At 42.2% G+C, this 16183-nt stretch overlaps 2 protein-coding genes and 1 long non-coding RNA gene across 4 annotated transcripts in view; 1 reads left to right on the top strand and 2 right to left on the bottom strand.

The window, feature by feature from the left end:
* LOC310764197 overlaps nucleotides 1-2142 on the bottom strand; it is a 28886-nt gene extending 26744 nt beyond the window's left edge. Inside the window, exons 1-2 of the long non-coding RNA XR_014549053.1 lie at nucleotides 1897-2142; nucleotides 306-734 (exon numbers count right to left, since the gene is read on the bottom strand). This is a non-coding gene — a long non-coding RNA (uncharacterized lncRNA). The remainder of the gene's footprint in view (nucleotides 1-305; nucleotides 735-1896) is intronic.
* Nucleotides 2143-2161: 19 nt separating this feature from the next.
* On the top strand, nucleotides 2162-13787 carry EIF6 (eukaryotic translation initiation factor 6). Its single transcript, XM_083617617.1, has 7 exons — nucleotides 2162-2427; nucleotides 3722-3807; nucleotides 5057-5232; nucleotides 6125-6301; nucleotides 7971-8152; nucleotides 9266-12798; nucleotides 13164-13787. The coding sequence occupies exons 1-6, from the start codon at nucleotides 2321-2323 to the stop codon at nucleotides 9273-9275; spliced, it is 738 nt and encodes a 245-aa protein (XP_083473743.1). The 5' UTR covers nucleotides 2162-2320; the 3' UTR covers nucleotides 9276-12798; nucleotides 13164-13787.
* The window catches only part of MMP24 (matrix metallopeptidase 24), a 36632-nt gene continuing 30196 nt past the window's right edge, over nucleotides 9748-16183 (bottom strand). For both annotated transcript variants that reach the window (XM_083617452.1, XM_083617453.1), the window contains exons 9-10: nucleotides 13154-15856; nucleotides 9748-12784 (exon numbers count right to left, since the gene is read on the bottom strand). In XM_083617452.1, coding sequence (XP_083473578.1) covers nucleotides 15519-15856 — 338 coding nt within the window. In that variant the 3' untranslated portion in view covers nucleotides 9748-12784; nucleotides 13154-15518. The remainder of the gene's footprint in view (nucleotides 12785-13153; nucleotides 15857-16183) is intronic.

Below are 16183 nucleotides of genomic sequence, written 5' to 3'. Positions count from 1 at the left end.
GATGGGAGAGATTTTTGGGAGGGTGCAACAGCAGAGGAGTGGAGCAGCCATGATTTTCTGCCTGTACAGCAGCACACTGTGCATTCACCTTTAAATGATAATTTAAATATGGCTTAAAGTGATGTGCAAACTGGGCCATCACTAGAGTAGGAGTTACTAGAGTAGGATAAAGGTTTATGTATGGGATAATTTTCCTTACAGTTTTCAAATGTTCCAACTGTCACAGTCTCATACTGAGCAACAACGTGCAGAGCTCAATGGAATGGGAGACCAGTGAACCAGAAGAGTCTCAACGGTTTACTTGCCTGTAGGCAGGGTCATCGTCCAAAGTCAGGTCCAGTCCTAGGGTCAGGTGAACAGCAATCCATGTGGTCAAATGGTCCAGGGGCCAGGGAATCCAATGATCAAGGATCAAGGTGAACAGGAGCAGCAAAGTAGGGCCAGGCACTACTGACTGCAGCTGGATGCTCTGCTTAAGAAGGCTGAAGCCAGCTGTTTCTCATCAGTGCCTTCTCCTCTGTATCCTTGAAAGCTGATCAGCTGCAAGTGGAGTCACTCCACCTTCTCCCCTTTCAAGCTGTTCAGCAGGCAAAGCTGACTCCTGGCCCATGATACCAGTAACTTCTCTGCTGCTTAATCTTCTGGCTTGAAAACAGATGCTGAAACAGCCAGATGTTTCTCCCTTTGAAGTCGAGGCTTTGCTACTGGGCTGCTGCTAGCAGATGCAGGAGGCTCTGGGGAAGCAAAGGTGCTACAGTTCTCAGGTGTTCCAACTTTTAGACATCAGAAATAATGCTAACGAATTAACATCTAGTGCATTGTGCCCCTGCAAGAACCACTAGATTATAGGGACTGGGTGTCTTACTGAGTGCAACACCACCACCACTGCCCCATCCCAATCCCTTTGGCCCTGATTGGTTTGGCAACACACACACCATTCCCAATTTTTGGCTTATTCTCAGATTGGGAAAACCCGGATTTACAAGTGAGAATGTGTGAGATAGGGGCTGAGTGGGGAGGGCATCATGAGGGCATTGCTAAATTAACAGACATAAGCAACCTTAAATTCCCATTAAACTCCAGTGTGGACAACCCCTCAGAGGAGAACATTGAGTTGCAACCACTCTGGGACAACAAAGTCCCTCACCACTCCTTTTAAGGCAGACCTCTGGTCTTCTGCCTACTACACAGACCAAACAATATGATGCTTAATGTCCTACTTTCCAGTGCTATTTTTCTAGAGAAAGAGGTGCCAGAACTCACCAGGAACACCTCCTTCGTTCTCTTATAATGGCAATGACACCCACCTTAGATGTGCCGGAACTGAGTTCCAGCAAGTTCTGGCTGAAAAAAAGCCTTGCTTCTTTCCATTACCCAACATTGAGAGAAAGCCTTTTCAGCACCAAGTGGCGCTGGGAAAGGGTCATGGCCTCTGGCAACCTGAAGGCAGGTGGCAATCAGAGACACTGAAAAGTGATTCATCTGGATTGGGGAATTTCCAGGTTTGAACTGCAGCCTCTCCTGTGGGGTGGAGATGGGAGCTGCTACAGAAATCGATGGGAGTAGAAAGGATTTTAGCATAACTGCGATTGGTCAGCAGCACTGAAAAATAAAATATATAGCAACAGGAAGTGTCTGCTTTTTCAAACCTAGATCTTACTTCATGTGGTAAAAACAATTCTGGGGCTTGTAAACATTTAAAGGAGCAATCCCTACCAGTACAAACGAAGTTCATTATTTCCACAACTACAGGTTGTAGGGGTTGAAAGAGCGGCTAACAGCCCTGGAGTGCAACCCATGACTATTATTGCGGGGCTAGACTAATGAGGATGCCCAACAAAAAAAATCCCTCACAGGAAGTTCCCATCAAATTGCAACGAAGACCGGCCTCCTTACATTTCCCCCTCGCGCCCTCTCGGCGCCCGAATCCAGCGCTCATTTGCATACTGCAGTGTTTTTTTCCACATAAAATTAAAACTTGGAACTTTTCTTTTTTTACTGGGGATGTGGGACACGTTAATGCCCAGTCACAAACACGGGGGGAACCCAGGACTTCTCCGCTGTTTTCTTCGAGTTACTGAGGAACCGAGGAACCCAAACTCCGAAGTCCCCCCACCGGGATGCGGCCTCCGTACGCACGACGTGCTTCTGCGTCTGTGCGCGACGGCGGCGCGAGATTGTGAAGAAGCGGAAGTGACGTCGCGGCGCGTTTCCGGGCGACGGGGCTTGCGGCCTGTCCGCGTGTCTAAGGCAACGGACGAAGGGCTACGTTGGGCGGTTTCCCTCTCTCTGCTTTCTGCTCGGGGGCGCCTTGACAGCAATGGCGGTGCGGGCCAGCTTCGAGAATAACAACGAGATCGGCTGTTTCGCCAAGCTCACGAACGCCTACTGCCTGGTGGCCATCGGGGGCTCAGAGGGCTTCTACAGGTAACACCCCCCCCAAAAGGCCTTCCTCTCAGCCTGGTCGCGCCTCGAGTCTCTCCAGGCTATTTCTGTCACCCTTTTCGCCTGCCCTTCGAACTCCGGACTCGGACCCTGAAACCAGGAGCCAGGCCTGGCCCCTGAAAAGGAAGCTGCCGCTCGGCAGCCGGGCTTCTTTCCCTGCCCCCCCCCCCCCCGAATATTGCTAAAACTATGAGGGAATCCATTAAGGCGCTGGGCAAGTTATGAGTAGCAGGTTTTGAACTGTTAATCCCCAATGCGGCTTCCACACTGGTGACTGGGGGACCACATCACACCAGTCCTAAAAGATCTATTATTGGCTCTCCCGGCCTGTTTCCAAGCACCACTGAAAGTACTGGTGATGACCATCAAAGCCCTAAATGGCCAGCGCCCTGTATACCCGAAGGACACTGAGGGCCTTCTGGCTGTTTCCTCATTGGGATGAGGCCTTCTCAGTAGTCGCACCTCCCTAGTGGCACGCCCTCCCGTCAGATGAGATAATTTATTTAGGTCAAAGACCAGCTCGCATAGCACAATAAAAACAGTGTTCATAAAGATAAAATATACAATTAGAACAGATTGCAGCAATAGATCATGAGTTAAAATTTAGATATATACATACACCTGCACAACTGAGATTTGGGCTACCATAAAAATTGACTCTGAGGCACCCCAAAGGGCGACTTCAGCTTTTCTCTAGTAAGATAAACAGCTGTATGACTTTTCATAGACATCTGAAGGCAGCCCTTGTTTGGGGAAGCTTTTAATGTTTGATGCATCGTCGACCCCTGTGTTTTGTTGGAAGCTGCCCGGAGTGGCTGCAGCAACCCAGTCAGATGGCTGGGGTATAAGAAATAAATTATTGTTGTTATATACCTGCAATTTAGGTTCTTCTCTTATTTTTTTGAGCCTTGGAGAATGGCAAGAGATGGAATGGAGTTCAGAGTCCATCTCCAGCATTGAAAAAGAGTCACTGACCCATTATTGTTGGTTGGTTTCTCTGTTTTCGTCAAAGGCTGTTTGCCTCTTCAATTGATAAATTGTTCTTCCAGTTTAGCAACAGGCTCATGTCATGCCATGTTGGTTTATGCCACAATAAAGCCATATGCCAGGATAAATCTGTTACTGGTTAAGATGCTGCGAGAGCTATTTGTATTTGCTGCAAGAGGCTCATGTGATGGACTATCCTTGTGCAAGTTTCTCCTTTATTTGAGTCCTTGACAATGCAGTCATGTTGAATTTGGTACCGTTTTACAATTTTCATTCTGCTGTGCTTTAGTGTTTTTGAAGGGGAGCTTTCGGATACCATCCCTGTAGTTCATGCTTCAATTGCCGGATGTCGAATCATTGGCAGAATGTGTGTGGGTAAGTTGCATTCTCCAATTGGGTTGTCTTAATCCTTCTTAAAATATAAATGCTGTAGCTCAGTGATACAGCATCTGCTTCCCAGATTCAATCTCCACCATCTTCAGGTAGGGCAAGGAATGTCCCCTGCCTGAAACTCTGGAAAGCCGCCACTGTTCAGTGTAGACAACACTGAGCTGGATGGAAAACGGAAGAGAAAAATAATTTTCAGACAATATTAATATTAACAGTAAACAGCAATGTGAATTGATGGTAGTATACTGTTACGATTACTGTTAAAGCAGTCTTACATAACGTTATCTAAGAGCTGGGAAGCAGATAGCTAATATCACTGTCCTCTTGCGACTTAAGTCACCACTGTTTCCAGGAATTTCTAGCAGCTACAGAATGTCTAATTCCGAAGAGGAGGTACTCCAGGTCCAGGAATAAAAATTAAAGGTGGAGACTATTTTCACTGCTTTCTATTTTTTTTTTTTTAAAATTGTACCTTAGAAACCTGTTATCTAGCAGAAAGACAAGATATATTTTTAAAAAATAATATAAACTTGTTTTAAGTTATGTAGATTAACAATTTAGTTCTTCTGGCACTAGTTTGTTGGCTAGATATATTGCATTTATTATATAAAATTTTATATATCTGAATGAGTATTCGGTGACCCTGTACTGGGGCGGGAGTATATGGCTTAGTTTACTTGCATTCGGTGTCTGTAGTTACTTGCTTTGCGAATGCATTTCTGTACTCCATTAACAGCAAGAAAGGTGTCACAGGAAGTTAGGTTAGATCCCTTTCTGTGATTCTGTGGCAGAGTTCACACAGTTAATAGTTTACTGTGAACATGCAGGTGGCCCCACTTTTCTTCTCCCCTAGTGCAAATGGGAGCTTCAAACCATGATCCCAGGATTTGTTTTCTGGGTAGTGGCTGTTTGTGTTTCTTCAAACAAACCATGATCTTAAGTCAGTGTTGTTCTTGTCTTCCCAATTGTTTGAGCAAAAGAAACCACACATCCCAGTCCCTACATAAGCCAGGGATCATGGTTTGTTCCGGCTACCACTAGGGGAGGAGTGAAGCCATCTGCGTGTTCATGGTAAACATTTAAGTATTGTTTACTAAGACCTGTGAACTCAACCAGTGATTTTTTTCATTCATTGCTTTATGGCATCCAGGTTTGGGGGAGAAAGAAAATGAAAGACCTGTTACTCCTGAATCTTGAATTATGTCTCTTTTCTCCCCCATCCCTTTTCTTTTAGGAAACCGGCATGGCTTGTTAGTCCCAAACAATACCACGGACCAGGAGCTTCAGCACATCCGAAACAGTCTTCCAGACTCCGTACGAATTCAGCGAGTGGAAGAGCGCCTCTCTGCCTTGGGCAATGTCACTACATGCAATGACTATGTAGCACTTGTCCATCCAGACATTGACAGAGTAAATGAGTTAATTTTGTTATGAATTTTTCAGCAGTTAGCATGCTACCGCTACTTATGCTAAGTAGTGATAGTAGTTTAGGGAGCCCCCTTCTTCCACACAAGGTTCAGCAGTTGCCTGCAAACTTTGGCATCCTTTCTTCCAGGCTCTTGACACCATCAGCTGAATTTTACAACAACTGGAAGGCAGGATGCCAGAGACATAGTTACAGAGACAGTTGGCAGAATGGAAGAAAGGAGTTATCATTTAAACTATTATTTTTTATTTTACTAAATTTCTATACTGCCCTTCAACTGAGGATCACAGGATGATTTACAATATAAAAACACAAAAAAAGTTGGTGGCAGCAGCATGCTAATTCCATTCTAGTTGTAGTAAATGCTTTTAATATGGCTTTCCTTCCAGCAGTAAGAACTACATGCTGTGTGCTATTGATCACTACTGACTTGAGATTCTATGGTCAGAGGCAATGGAAACTGATCATGCTCAGTTGAAATCATCTAGCAACCTAGGAAGCTGTTTTATTTCATTGGTTCACAGAAGTCAGTACTGTCTACAGTGACTGGCAGTGGCTGTCCATGGTTGAAGGCAGGAGTCTTCCTCAGCCCTGAATTGAATCTGAGACCTTCCGCATGTCTCTGGTGGTGCACTGGCACAGAGCAACAGCCCTTCCATGGCCAGTATCTAAACACAGGCTCTTCTAAACATGAGTGGTGGTTTTTGTTTATTAAACTGGGAGTTTAGTTCTCAAAAAGGCCTTTATATTAATATTGCGATCATGTGTACTTTTCTTAATGAGATAAATTGATTTGGCATTTGCTTTTAATTAATTAGGAAAGGTTTAATGTGTTCACAGTGCTGGTTTTAAACATTTAATTATTTTTTTTTACAGGAGACAGAAGAGATTTTAGCAGACGTACTAAAAGTGGAAGTATTTAGGCAGACGGTAGCAGAACAAGTGTTGGTGGGAAGTTATTGTGCTTTCAGCAACCAGGGAGGACTTGTGCACCCCAAGACTTCCATTGAAGACCAGGATGAGCTCTCCTCATTGCTACAAGTCCCACTTGTGGTAACTACTCTTTCTGCTGATTTTTTATTTATTTATTTTATTTATTTATGCCCAGTTTTCTTACACTGTGAAAAAGTTAACAGGCTGAGTTTGAGTTGTCTGCTGCCGCCCCCGCCCCCCCACCTAGTGGTCTCATAAGACTGCGATCAGAGACCATACCCTCTGTATTTATGACTGAGTTACCATAGCCACACCCTGGCCAATTCAAAACACGAGATCACTTTCTAGCACCAGTTCTAACCATTCCTAAATGGTTAGGCAATGTATAAAAGCACAAGATTACTCTCTTTTCCCAAAACAGAAAAATGTGTATACTAGGAGAATGGGTGGGGTGGGGTGGGGAGAAGAATATGAAGAGCAATGAAGAATTTGAGTGAATGTTTACATTAACATGAAATGCTTAATGACGTGAAATACATCCAAGACTGAGTGAGAGTGTCTTGGGGAGATGGGTTTGAAATGTGCTTTGGGAATAACATTGATTAAATAAAAAATATCAGTGTGCCATTGTTACATTGGCTGCATACAGTGTTAGTGATTATAATTGGTTTCAAAAGGATCAGTCTAGAGCTATTTGACAAGTACCCTTCTTAAGAAACTGACTTAAAAGGGATAAAAGCTTTTGATGCTGCTTCTCCTGGAATTCTGTAAAGAGAACTTTGGAGTGGCAATCTTGTTTTGATTCAACTCTTCACTTACCCTAATTGTCTGCCTTTTAGAATCCACACACTGTGAAGAGAATCCTATCAGTTACTATAGCTAACACTGAAAAGTGATGTGTACATTAACAGTTAAGTTGATCGCATATATTGATGACTATTTCTACATATTAATTAGCAGCCAGGGCAGCCTGTTTCTGAGCAAAAGTGGGTGTGAGGAAAATGAGGTTAACTCTAGCCTCTCCGGTCCCTTCTTAGCAAGTTGCTTTCTCAGCCATGGGAGTCAGGGGATGGGGTTGTGATATGAAGTTTCCATATCTTACATGTACTGGTATATTTGTCCCCCAAACTGGAAAAAAAAGCTCACATAGTGTGGTTTTAAGCTATAAGGAGTTAAGCCACCCATTTTCTGCATAGGTGGAGCTGGTTCCAGTCTTAAAGGATTGAAACAAGTGGAGAATAACATGCAGAAATCTATGTTATGTGTAGTTGGAGCCTACGTGGAGTGGGGTGCGGAAATGCAGAATCCCAAAACAGAAACACACTCTGTGTTTAAATTCCACACAGTAGATAAGCACTTGTGCTGTAAATTGCTTGCAAAGACCCAGTGGATTCCCCAAGGCCACTCAATGAGAAATTGTGGGCTAGAGAATTGGGGCCTGGCTTTTCTGACATTTCTGAATGCTGGGCTATATTATTTTTGAAATGATGATAAAACATAAAGAGCTAACTAACTGGTTCTGGAGGGCTTGGCTTCTATTGCCTTCTCAAATATTTTACTTAAAATATTTCTATCCTGCCTTTCCACTAAAAAGTATTCAAGGCTACTGGTTCCAAACTAAATTATCAGTTACATATACTTCTGGCTTATAATTTATCCAATACTAGGTGGTGGGAGGTAATAACTCTGATGTTAGTGCATTGGGTATTGCCATTATAGATGAGCATGACAAAAAAAAATCTCTCTTAGCCAGAGGTACTGTCATGAATGTGTCTCTCTTTTTTACCAGGCTGGAACTGTTAACCGTGGCAGTGAGGTGATTGCAGCTGGAATGGTTGTGAATGACTGGTGTGCCTTCTGTGGCCTGGACACAACCAGCACAGAGTTATCTGTTATTGAGAGTGTCTTTAAACTCAATGAATCACAGCCAAGTACCATTGCTACTACTATGAGAGATTCTTTGATTGACAGGTAGGTTTGACACTTGTTTTCTCGCAAATCCAGTAAATGCCTCAAGGTTGGTGACTGTCTGGATTCTCATTTTGCTTATTATAACTTTCCTGTGATTAATCACAAATGGTGGTGATTATAGTTCATTTTCTTCAGTTGTCTCAGTACTTTCACCTGCTTGTCACGTTCTGTGAAACTGATCTGCTAGAAGTTCTAGTACCACTTTCATCATTTGCAAAGGGAACACTTTTTCTATATATCCCACCCACCATTTTCACTCCACTTACATGAGGGTTACATTTTGGGGGCCCATTCACATAAGTGAAATCGCACAAAGTGAGGAGCAAACCACTTTAATGGGGGGGGGGAGGACGCAGGGAGGAGAGAGAGACTCACCCTGGAAATCGTTCGGGGCTGCTACCCGGCTTGTCCCAAGCCTGCCTGAGGGGAGCTAGTGCGCGTGGTGGTGGACGGCCACAGAGGACGAGGGCAGAACTGTTGCCAAGATAGGTGTGCAGTGGTGGGGAGAAGGCACCTCCTGCCCCATGATGCTGGCCAGTGAAAGGCCACCTTCCCTCACTCAAGGCAGCAGCCCAGAGTGAGGCAAGGCCTATCTATTGTGTGACGACCCGTGTAAACATTTATTTTGTGTTGCAAATAAATTGTGTGGGATGCGTGTAAGTGTGTATCCAGGCGATGTGCCTGTAATTAATATTTGCAGTGACTTGATCCACAACTCGATTCAAGAATAATAAACTTTGTAAGTTTTTTTAAAAAAACCTTGCACCTTCTCATGCATCTGCTACCTGTGTGAGCACATTGTGCTTTGCTACTGGCTTACGGAATGGCCAAAAGGGGCAGTGAATAAAATGGGAAGCCACTGGACTCTTTGCCTTTATGTGGCATGTCTAATTTGACCATTGTGAGAATTCAGTACTGACATGGCTGTATAGCTGATACTTCTACATGCATCCAGTTAGTGACCTTCACAATGCAGTCCAGTTAGTGTGACAGGTTTTGAATTCTCTGTTGCATCTTGCCTGGTTTTTTAGATGACGGAGATGAAAATAAGACAGCCTTGCTGGAGCCCCAAAAGTATTTTTGGCTAACCTTCATTTCTGTTTCCTTTTTTAGCTTGACATGATCTGCTGCTCCCTGACCACCACAGAAGCACTGAAGGCCAGATTATGATCTTGATTGCTCGCTGAAGTAAATGCTCTGTTTATTACTTTGCAGACCTAGACCACGAAGGGTATACAACAATCAGCATTTCTAAACTACAATGTTACACACCTGTGCCCCTTTTTGTTACTTCTGCTAATATGGCCTGCTTTCATTAATTCATGAGATAATTTTCAAATTGCGAGTGTATGTTTTAGAAAAATGTTTAAAGATGTCATTACATGTAATAATGGTTAAAAAAAACAAAACAAAATGGTTTTCTCCTTCTGCATTCACCGGCATGTGCCTGAACCAGCTATAATTTCTCGATCAGACGCAGCTGGAATTTCTGCTGGATCATTTTTACATAGCCTGCAGCCTAGATTAATGTAGCTGTCTTATGTAAATTTGGTAGTCAGACACTGCCTGTTAAAAGGACTGAAATAAGCCATGGAGCCATATCCCTATAATTCTGTAAAGCCAACATGTGCTAGCAGTTCTCTGAAATGACACTGGCCTTTATCTGTGGAGGAAGACCAGGTGAAAGACCAATCCATCCCTCTGCTGAAGTTATGAAGAGCCTTTACTTTAGAGGAAATAGCCTGGGTGGAAATAATTTATTTTGACCTCTTCGTTGTATGCACACTTCCTTAACAATTCAGTCATAAGAAACTACTTTGCAACCTGTATCTTAAGCCTCTTATGAGGCTCTGCTTTGTTGCGCAGCGAAAGAAGCAATCCTTGGAAGTAGGTGATGGTGTCACTTGGTTGAGGCTTAATGCCAAAGGCAGTTAAAACTAATAAACCTTAAAGCTAGAAACCGTTGTTCTGGACATTGATACTGGAATTCAATATAAGGGATAAGGGCTGCATCAAACTTAAGAGAGCTGAAAGAACACATAAGTTTTGTTAAACAATCTGGCTTTTACTTGAAAGCTTTCCATAGCTACTTTATGATTTCATACCTTTTTCTTTCCCTGCTGCAGTTTACTGGCCAAAGTACCTGGTTCAATTGTGCCATCTGTCTTTTCTCATTGTTCCTGGCTATTACAAAATCACCCTTGTCTTCCTCTGTAAGGTGATCCAGCATGCTCTACTCCATGTTTTACTACATCTAGCTCAAACACATCCCAGTAATGAAGCATGGTGCAAGTTAAAAGCAGCTGAAGGTGTATTACACTGGAGTGGGGAATCTTTGATCCTCCAGACAGTTCTAAAATACAGCTCCCATCATCTCTGATTATTGGCTAGGCTGGTGGGAGTTGGGAGTCCTATAACATCTAGAGGGCCACAGGTTTCTTGCTCCTGTATTACACATTTCATCCTCCAGTCTTGCACTATTTGCTTACATTATTTCCTGAATATATTGCTTTCCCCACCTCCCACAATAGTGGGGTTTTGCAGTTCTTAACACGATGCTGTTAAGGGAATCTAGTGTGACAATAAATTGTTCAGCTCACAACATATTTTCTTTATGAACTGTAGTGGTCCAATAGACTATTGAAAGCTCCTTTATAGCTATAGTACTTAACTTACTGACGTTACACAAAATGCCCTACTGCAACAGCTTTCAGGCATGTTCATATATATATATATAAAACTTACCATACGTGCTCGCATTGGAACGTCTTGTAAATATCTAGCATCCATATATGCCTTTAAGTGCAGCCACATTGAATAATAATTGCTGAACCACTGTATCCCAGATGTGAGTGCAGTGGCATTTGATTTAGCTATCTGACCCACAGATGACAACTAAGAGATTGAGTGTGCACAGAGGACTAGACATTTTCTTCTGCCATGTGGCTATTTTTCTGAGAGTAGCCAGACTGCTCTGTGAAGCAAATGTAACCTTCTGCAGCAGCCTTTAAATGTTAGCAAAAGTGATGGGTAGAATGTTTAAGAAAAGGGAAACAAATAACTTACGCAGTAACCAGTAGGAAAGAGACTACTTGGTTTTTAAAAAAATCTATTATGAATATGGAAGAAATGGAAAATACATTTAACACCTTAAGTGTGGAATCTAGAAACAAGCTCCCATCAACAGATTAGAAAAGCAAAATATTTCTGCCTGAAAACAGCAAAAAACAAAAACTCTGAAATCCAGGAGAACCAGAAATGTAACACCTTAGGAGCAGGCAGATTTATTGGAATATTAATAAATTGGCCAGTCTCAAATTTTTAGAGAGTTTGGAAACAACAGATGCTGTTCAAGTGTCCTGACAAGCATTCATTTAAAAATGTATGACAAGATGACAAACTCCTTTAATAAATGTGCTGGTGTTTGATTTCATGAGCACTTTGTTTGTGTGGTATGGCAAAATGACAAACTCCTTTAATAAATGTGTCAATTTGCATTGTAACACAAGTAGATTTAGATACATAACAGTGTAGATAAGAAATTAATAAATAATGTGATTTTATAAAATTTAGATCTGACTCAAATAATAATGAGATGGGACATTATAATAGATTGATACAGTAACATTGTAAGATAATTTTTTAGGTACTAGGGAAGATCAAGTATCAGCAAGGAGGTGTTTTCAAGGCAGAGCTGCAAGACAAGGATGAAATCCTATTGAGTCCGTATGATGGCAGCATCTTTTAAATAAGTAGATAGTCTGACAGAATTAGATATGGGGCAAAACTATAAATCTAGTTAATACCATATGTGATCTTGATGGTGTGTTACATAGGGACCACTCAGCTATTAGCAGGAGGCTTCCAAGATGTTTAAAGCAGATAAAGCTTTAGGGCAATTTTAATTATTTTTAAAGCAAAAATGGATTTACCTAAGACAGTTATGCAACTTCTAGATTATATCAAGTATTTGCTCGGGAAATTTTATGCTTCTCGGGTGAGTAATTTCAGAACAGTAGCAGTGTTTGGAATTAGATTCAGGTGGGTAGCTGTGTTGGTCTGACGCAGTTGAAATAAATTAAAAAATTGTCCAGTAGCACCCTAGAGACCAACTAAGTTTGTTCTGGATATAAGCTTTCGTTGCATGCACACTTCAGATGGTATCTGAAGAAGTGTGCATGCACACAAAATCTTATACCCAGAACAAACTTAGTTGGTTTCTAAGGTGCTACTGGACAAGTGTTTGGAATTATGCTGAAAAAAAGCTTGATAGTGTGAAAGTTATTCCAGGGTGCACAACAAAACCATATTAAGAGTTCCATAGAATAGCCAAGTCCCAAGCTTCCAACTTGTATGGATATTTTACTCTGCCCAACTCTTTGAAGCCTTTGCAGTGCTACAATTAAATTCACATATAAATCAGCATTTGGGGGTGGTAAAATGCATATGAGTCCTGTCAACCTGCATTTCACTGTTTGTAGCACTTTCACATCTGTTCAGGTTCATTGTATTAATAGTGGTTGCATGCAAACCACACACAATTTACTGAGGTTTATGTTGGTTCACAGAAGCAACTCCTTGCATGCACTGCTAAAAGTCAACATGGCCTATCTAAAAACCATGCTTGCCATCCTCCCCTGTAAAAGGTGAAGGTACCCCTACCCATATGGGCCAGTCGTGTCCGACTCTAGGGTTGCGTGCTCATCTCGCTCTAGAGGCCGTGAGCCGGCGCTGTCCGAAGACACTTCCGGGTCACGTGGCCAGCGTGACGAAGCTGCAGCTGGCGAGCCAGCACCAGCGCAGCACACGGAAACGCCGTTTACCTTCCTGCTATAAAGCGGTACCTATTTATCTACTTACACTTAAGAGTGCTTTCGAACTGCTAGGTGGGCAGGAGCTGGGACCGAACAACGGGAGCTCACCCCGCCGCGGGGATTCGAACCGCCGACCATACAATCAGCAAGTCCTAGGCACTGAGGTTTTACCCACAGTGCCACCTGCCTCCCCTGAGTTGATACTTAATAAACAGCTGCAAAAAAGGCAAAATGCTGTAGCACCTTACAGACTGCCTTATTGTGGCATGAGCTTTCAAGGCAACATCAAATGTATTAAGTGTATCCGCTTTTAAGCATGACATGGCTTTGCTTTTCTAAACTTTCACCTGAAAGTGAAGGTAATATAAGGGACGTATCTTCTAGTTACTGTTAACATGCTGAAACTGGGACAATCCAGTGTCTCACCCATAATACCAATTTGAAGGATTTGGGATAGTTGTGGGGAAGGGATTGGAAACCCCACCTTGAATAGTTCATGATTTTTGCCCCGATTTGTGGGGTTGGAAAGCCTAGAGTGGATGTGCAGTCAGTGGACGTGGGATAAGCACCTCTCCTCGCAGGTGGGCCCTTCATCTCCATTATTTTGGCATAAAAAAGGTTGGAATCGGGCCACTAGCAGAACAGACACAGTTGGCAGAATGGATTGTCCCATCTCAAAATCTGCTCCAGAGGACTGGGGAACCCTCCATAGCAGATTTGGGGAAAATTTAGGAAAGGAAAGACTGTGATGTTGGGTGTTGTCCTTAAGAGTTTTGGCAACATGAACTTGTGATATGAAAATAAAAATTAAAACCCCAAAAGGTTTTTCTCTTATTACATTCCTATACCGTAATTTCCAATAGGTCTCTAGCATAACAGCAAGTAGAGAATCTCCTGAAAAGGCAAAAAAGATTGATGTCTTGCCAACAGGAATGACAAAAATATACTGCATCAAAATAAACCAACTTGGTTTGTCTAGCCTATGAGTAAACCAGAAATACTTACTTTTTATACCTACCTGGAAAGCAGAGTTGGATAGTTTCTACCAGGCCATCAAGAGCACAACTAGTGAATGCCATCCGCTGTAGTAGTCTAAAAGATATGTGCAGCTTTCTTGTTTTAAAGATTCATGTGGCACACCAAGATCATTTAAGCACCGATACTATAAAATATTGCAATTTACTTTATACATTTTGGAGAATTTGCCAGATTAAAGTTTTTAAATTGCAACCTTTTGGATAACCTCCCACTCATGATTAAGTGTCTCTTGAATAAACAAATCAGATTTTAAAAACATTAATTTCCTTCTAGATGCCACTCCTTTCCAGCACTACCGCAACTACAATTCTCATCATAATTTTGTTAAAGAATATCAAGCATCCTAATGTACATGCCACTTGGCCTCCATTTATAAAAGAAAAAGGATCAAGGGGACTTGTATTTGCAGAGTACCATATACAGTATCAAAGGTGGTATGTTACTGAGTGCCAATCACTGGGGAACCCGCATGTCCTTGTGGCTTGCATCTGGTTGGCCACTGTAAGAACAATGTTTGGCTGGATGGACCTTTGGCCTTATTCAGCAGGAGCCTTCTTACATTCTTAAATATCACAGAATTTGCCTTTAATCTTATAATGGTAACAATTAATTTATTGTTGCCAACTTAAAATAGTGGTAATATGACATTTAAATATTTAGTACATGACAGGTTCTTAAAAACAAAGAGTTTTAAGGGCTGCATTCATGTTAGTGTTCAAACCCAATTGCTTAGTCTTGCAGACTGGTTGTATTCACAAATTTCGGTTCCTAGTTGCTGTTGTGATTTGATCTGGCTTTAGAGCTGTTTGAAGTCGTGGTCTACACAGAATTATCTCCTAAGAGCTCTTTATGTGTGTCTGCCATTGCAGAGTGGGAACATCAGCTAATTACCATGAATGTACAAAACATCTGACCAGCAGGTATTGGAAAAAAACGGTATCCAGGTAATTGCCTGGTTCCTGTAATAAATTAAAATATTTCAGAATGACTCAGCCTCAGAATGTCTTCTTCAGAAGGTCCTGAAGTGTTCCTTTTGTGTCCCACAGTATTATCTCTCTTTTTGATGAGACAAGTGTAGAAAAAAACAACTTGTTGAGAGGTGTTTGGCTACACTGGCAAATGCTGGGTTTGAAAGAGGGCACTGAAGAAGATTGCTCGGGTGAGTTGAAAAAAGGTTGAAGCAAACTCCTCTTGAGGTCTCTGACACTCACTGAGTGGGTTGGTGAAAAATGTCACACCGAGACATAACACGGCACTGAGGCAGTCAGTCAGTCAGAAGGAAAGCGGCTCCACCGTGCAAGGCCACCTGGGTTTAATTGAATTTTGTTCCTGTTCTTTCAGTCCCAGAATTCTCTCTGACTCATCTAAGTCTCTTGAAGAGTTATGTATGTTTGTTTGGCAGGCTATCCTTCAATCCCCCCCTTTTTCAAAATGTCTGCAGCCTGTTGCCACCATCCTCAATAGTCGTCACGGTCTTCTTCCACCTTGTCAGCCCCAACGAGCTGGTGAGCCTGTCATACCCACTCTTGTACGGGTCGTCTGTAATAGGTCACGCTTTGCTGGACCTCTTTGTTCTTGAACTGGAAGATTGTGTATACCAGGACAAGGATACACAGAGATAAAATGCAGGGGATCACGACTGCAATTGCATTGACAGTGCTAGGCACATCGTTTATAGTCACCATAATATCCACATCTTCGTGAGAGAGCCGCCGGTCTTTGCTCCGTTCAACCTCCTTTTGGTTGCAGCCCATCCAGTCTTTGAGGATTGACCTGGGGTATCCCGGCTCCACAGTCAGCCTCTGGTTATCAAACTTCCAGTATTCCTTACCTTTATAAAAGTAGGTATAAACTGGAAAAGAAAACAGATATTATTCCATTCTGTGCCATTCACATATTCTGGAGGTGTGCAGGTAAGAGAAAATATTCTGTATATGGCAGGAGTGGTTATGTTGGAAATACAGATGGTTTGTATGATATATATTGAATAACAGCAGGAAGGGAAATCTGTCTTACCCTATGCAAAGAAAATAACTTTTTATTCTCTACTTGCATTCACGGGGATAAGAAAAACTGATATATTTATTATTATTAAAATCAGAGGAAAACTCAGATGAAAACCAATCAATCAACCAGTTTAGGAAGCATATCATGTGCTATGAAACAAATATCTGACTCA

This window comes from Podarcis filfolensis, assembly GCF_964270895.1.
Source record: "Podarcis filfolensis genome assembly, chromosome: 6".
NCBI lineage: Eukaryota > Metazoa > Chordata > Lepidosauria > Squamata > Lacertidae > Podarcis > Podarcis filfolensis.
The sequence above is the reverse complement of the archived record's forward strand: the minus strand, read 5'-3'. Positions and strand labels throughout refer to the sequence as shown.

Bases quoted from the DNA above. Each gene is read 5' to 3' on its own strand.
- EIF6 (XM_083617617.1), top strand. From the start codon at position 2,321: ATGGCGGTGCGGGCCAGCTTCGAGAATAACAACGAGATCGGCTGTTTC. The intron at 3,808-5,056 runs GTAAGTTGCATT...CTTTTCTTTTAG, and splicing joins CATTGGCAGAATGTGTGTGG to GAAACCGGCATGGCTTGTTA. The intron at 5,233-6,124 runs GTAAATGAGTTA...TTTTTTTTACAG, and splicing joins TCCATCCAGACATTGACAGA to GAGACAGAAGAGATTTTAGC.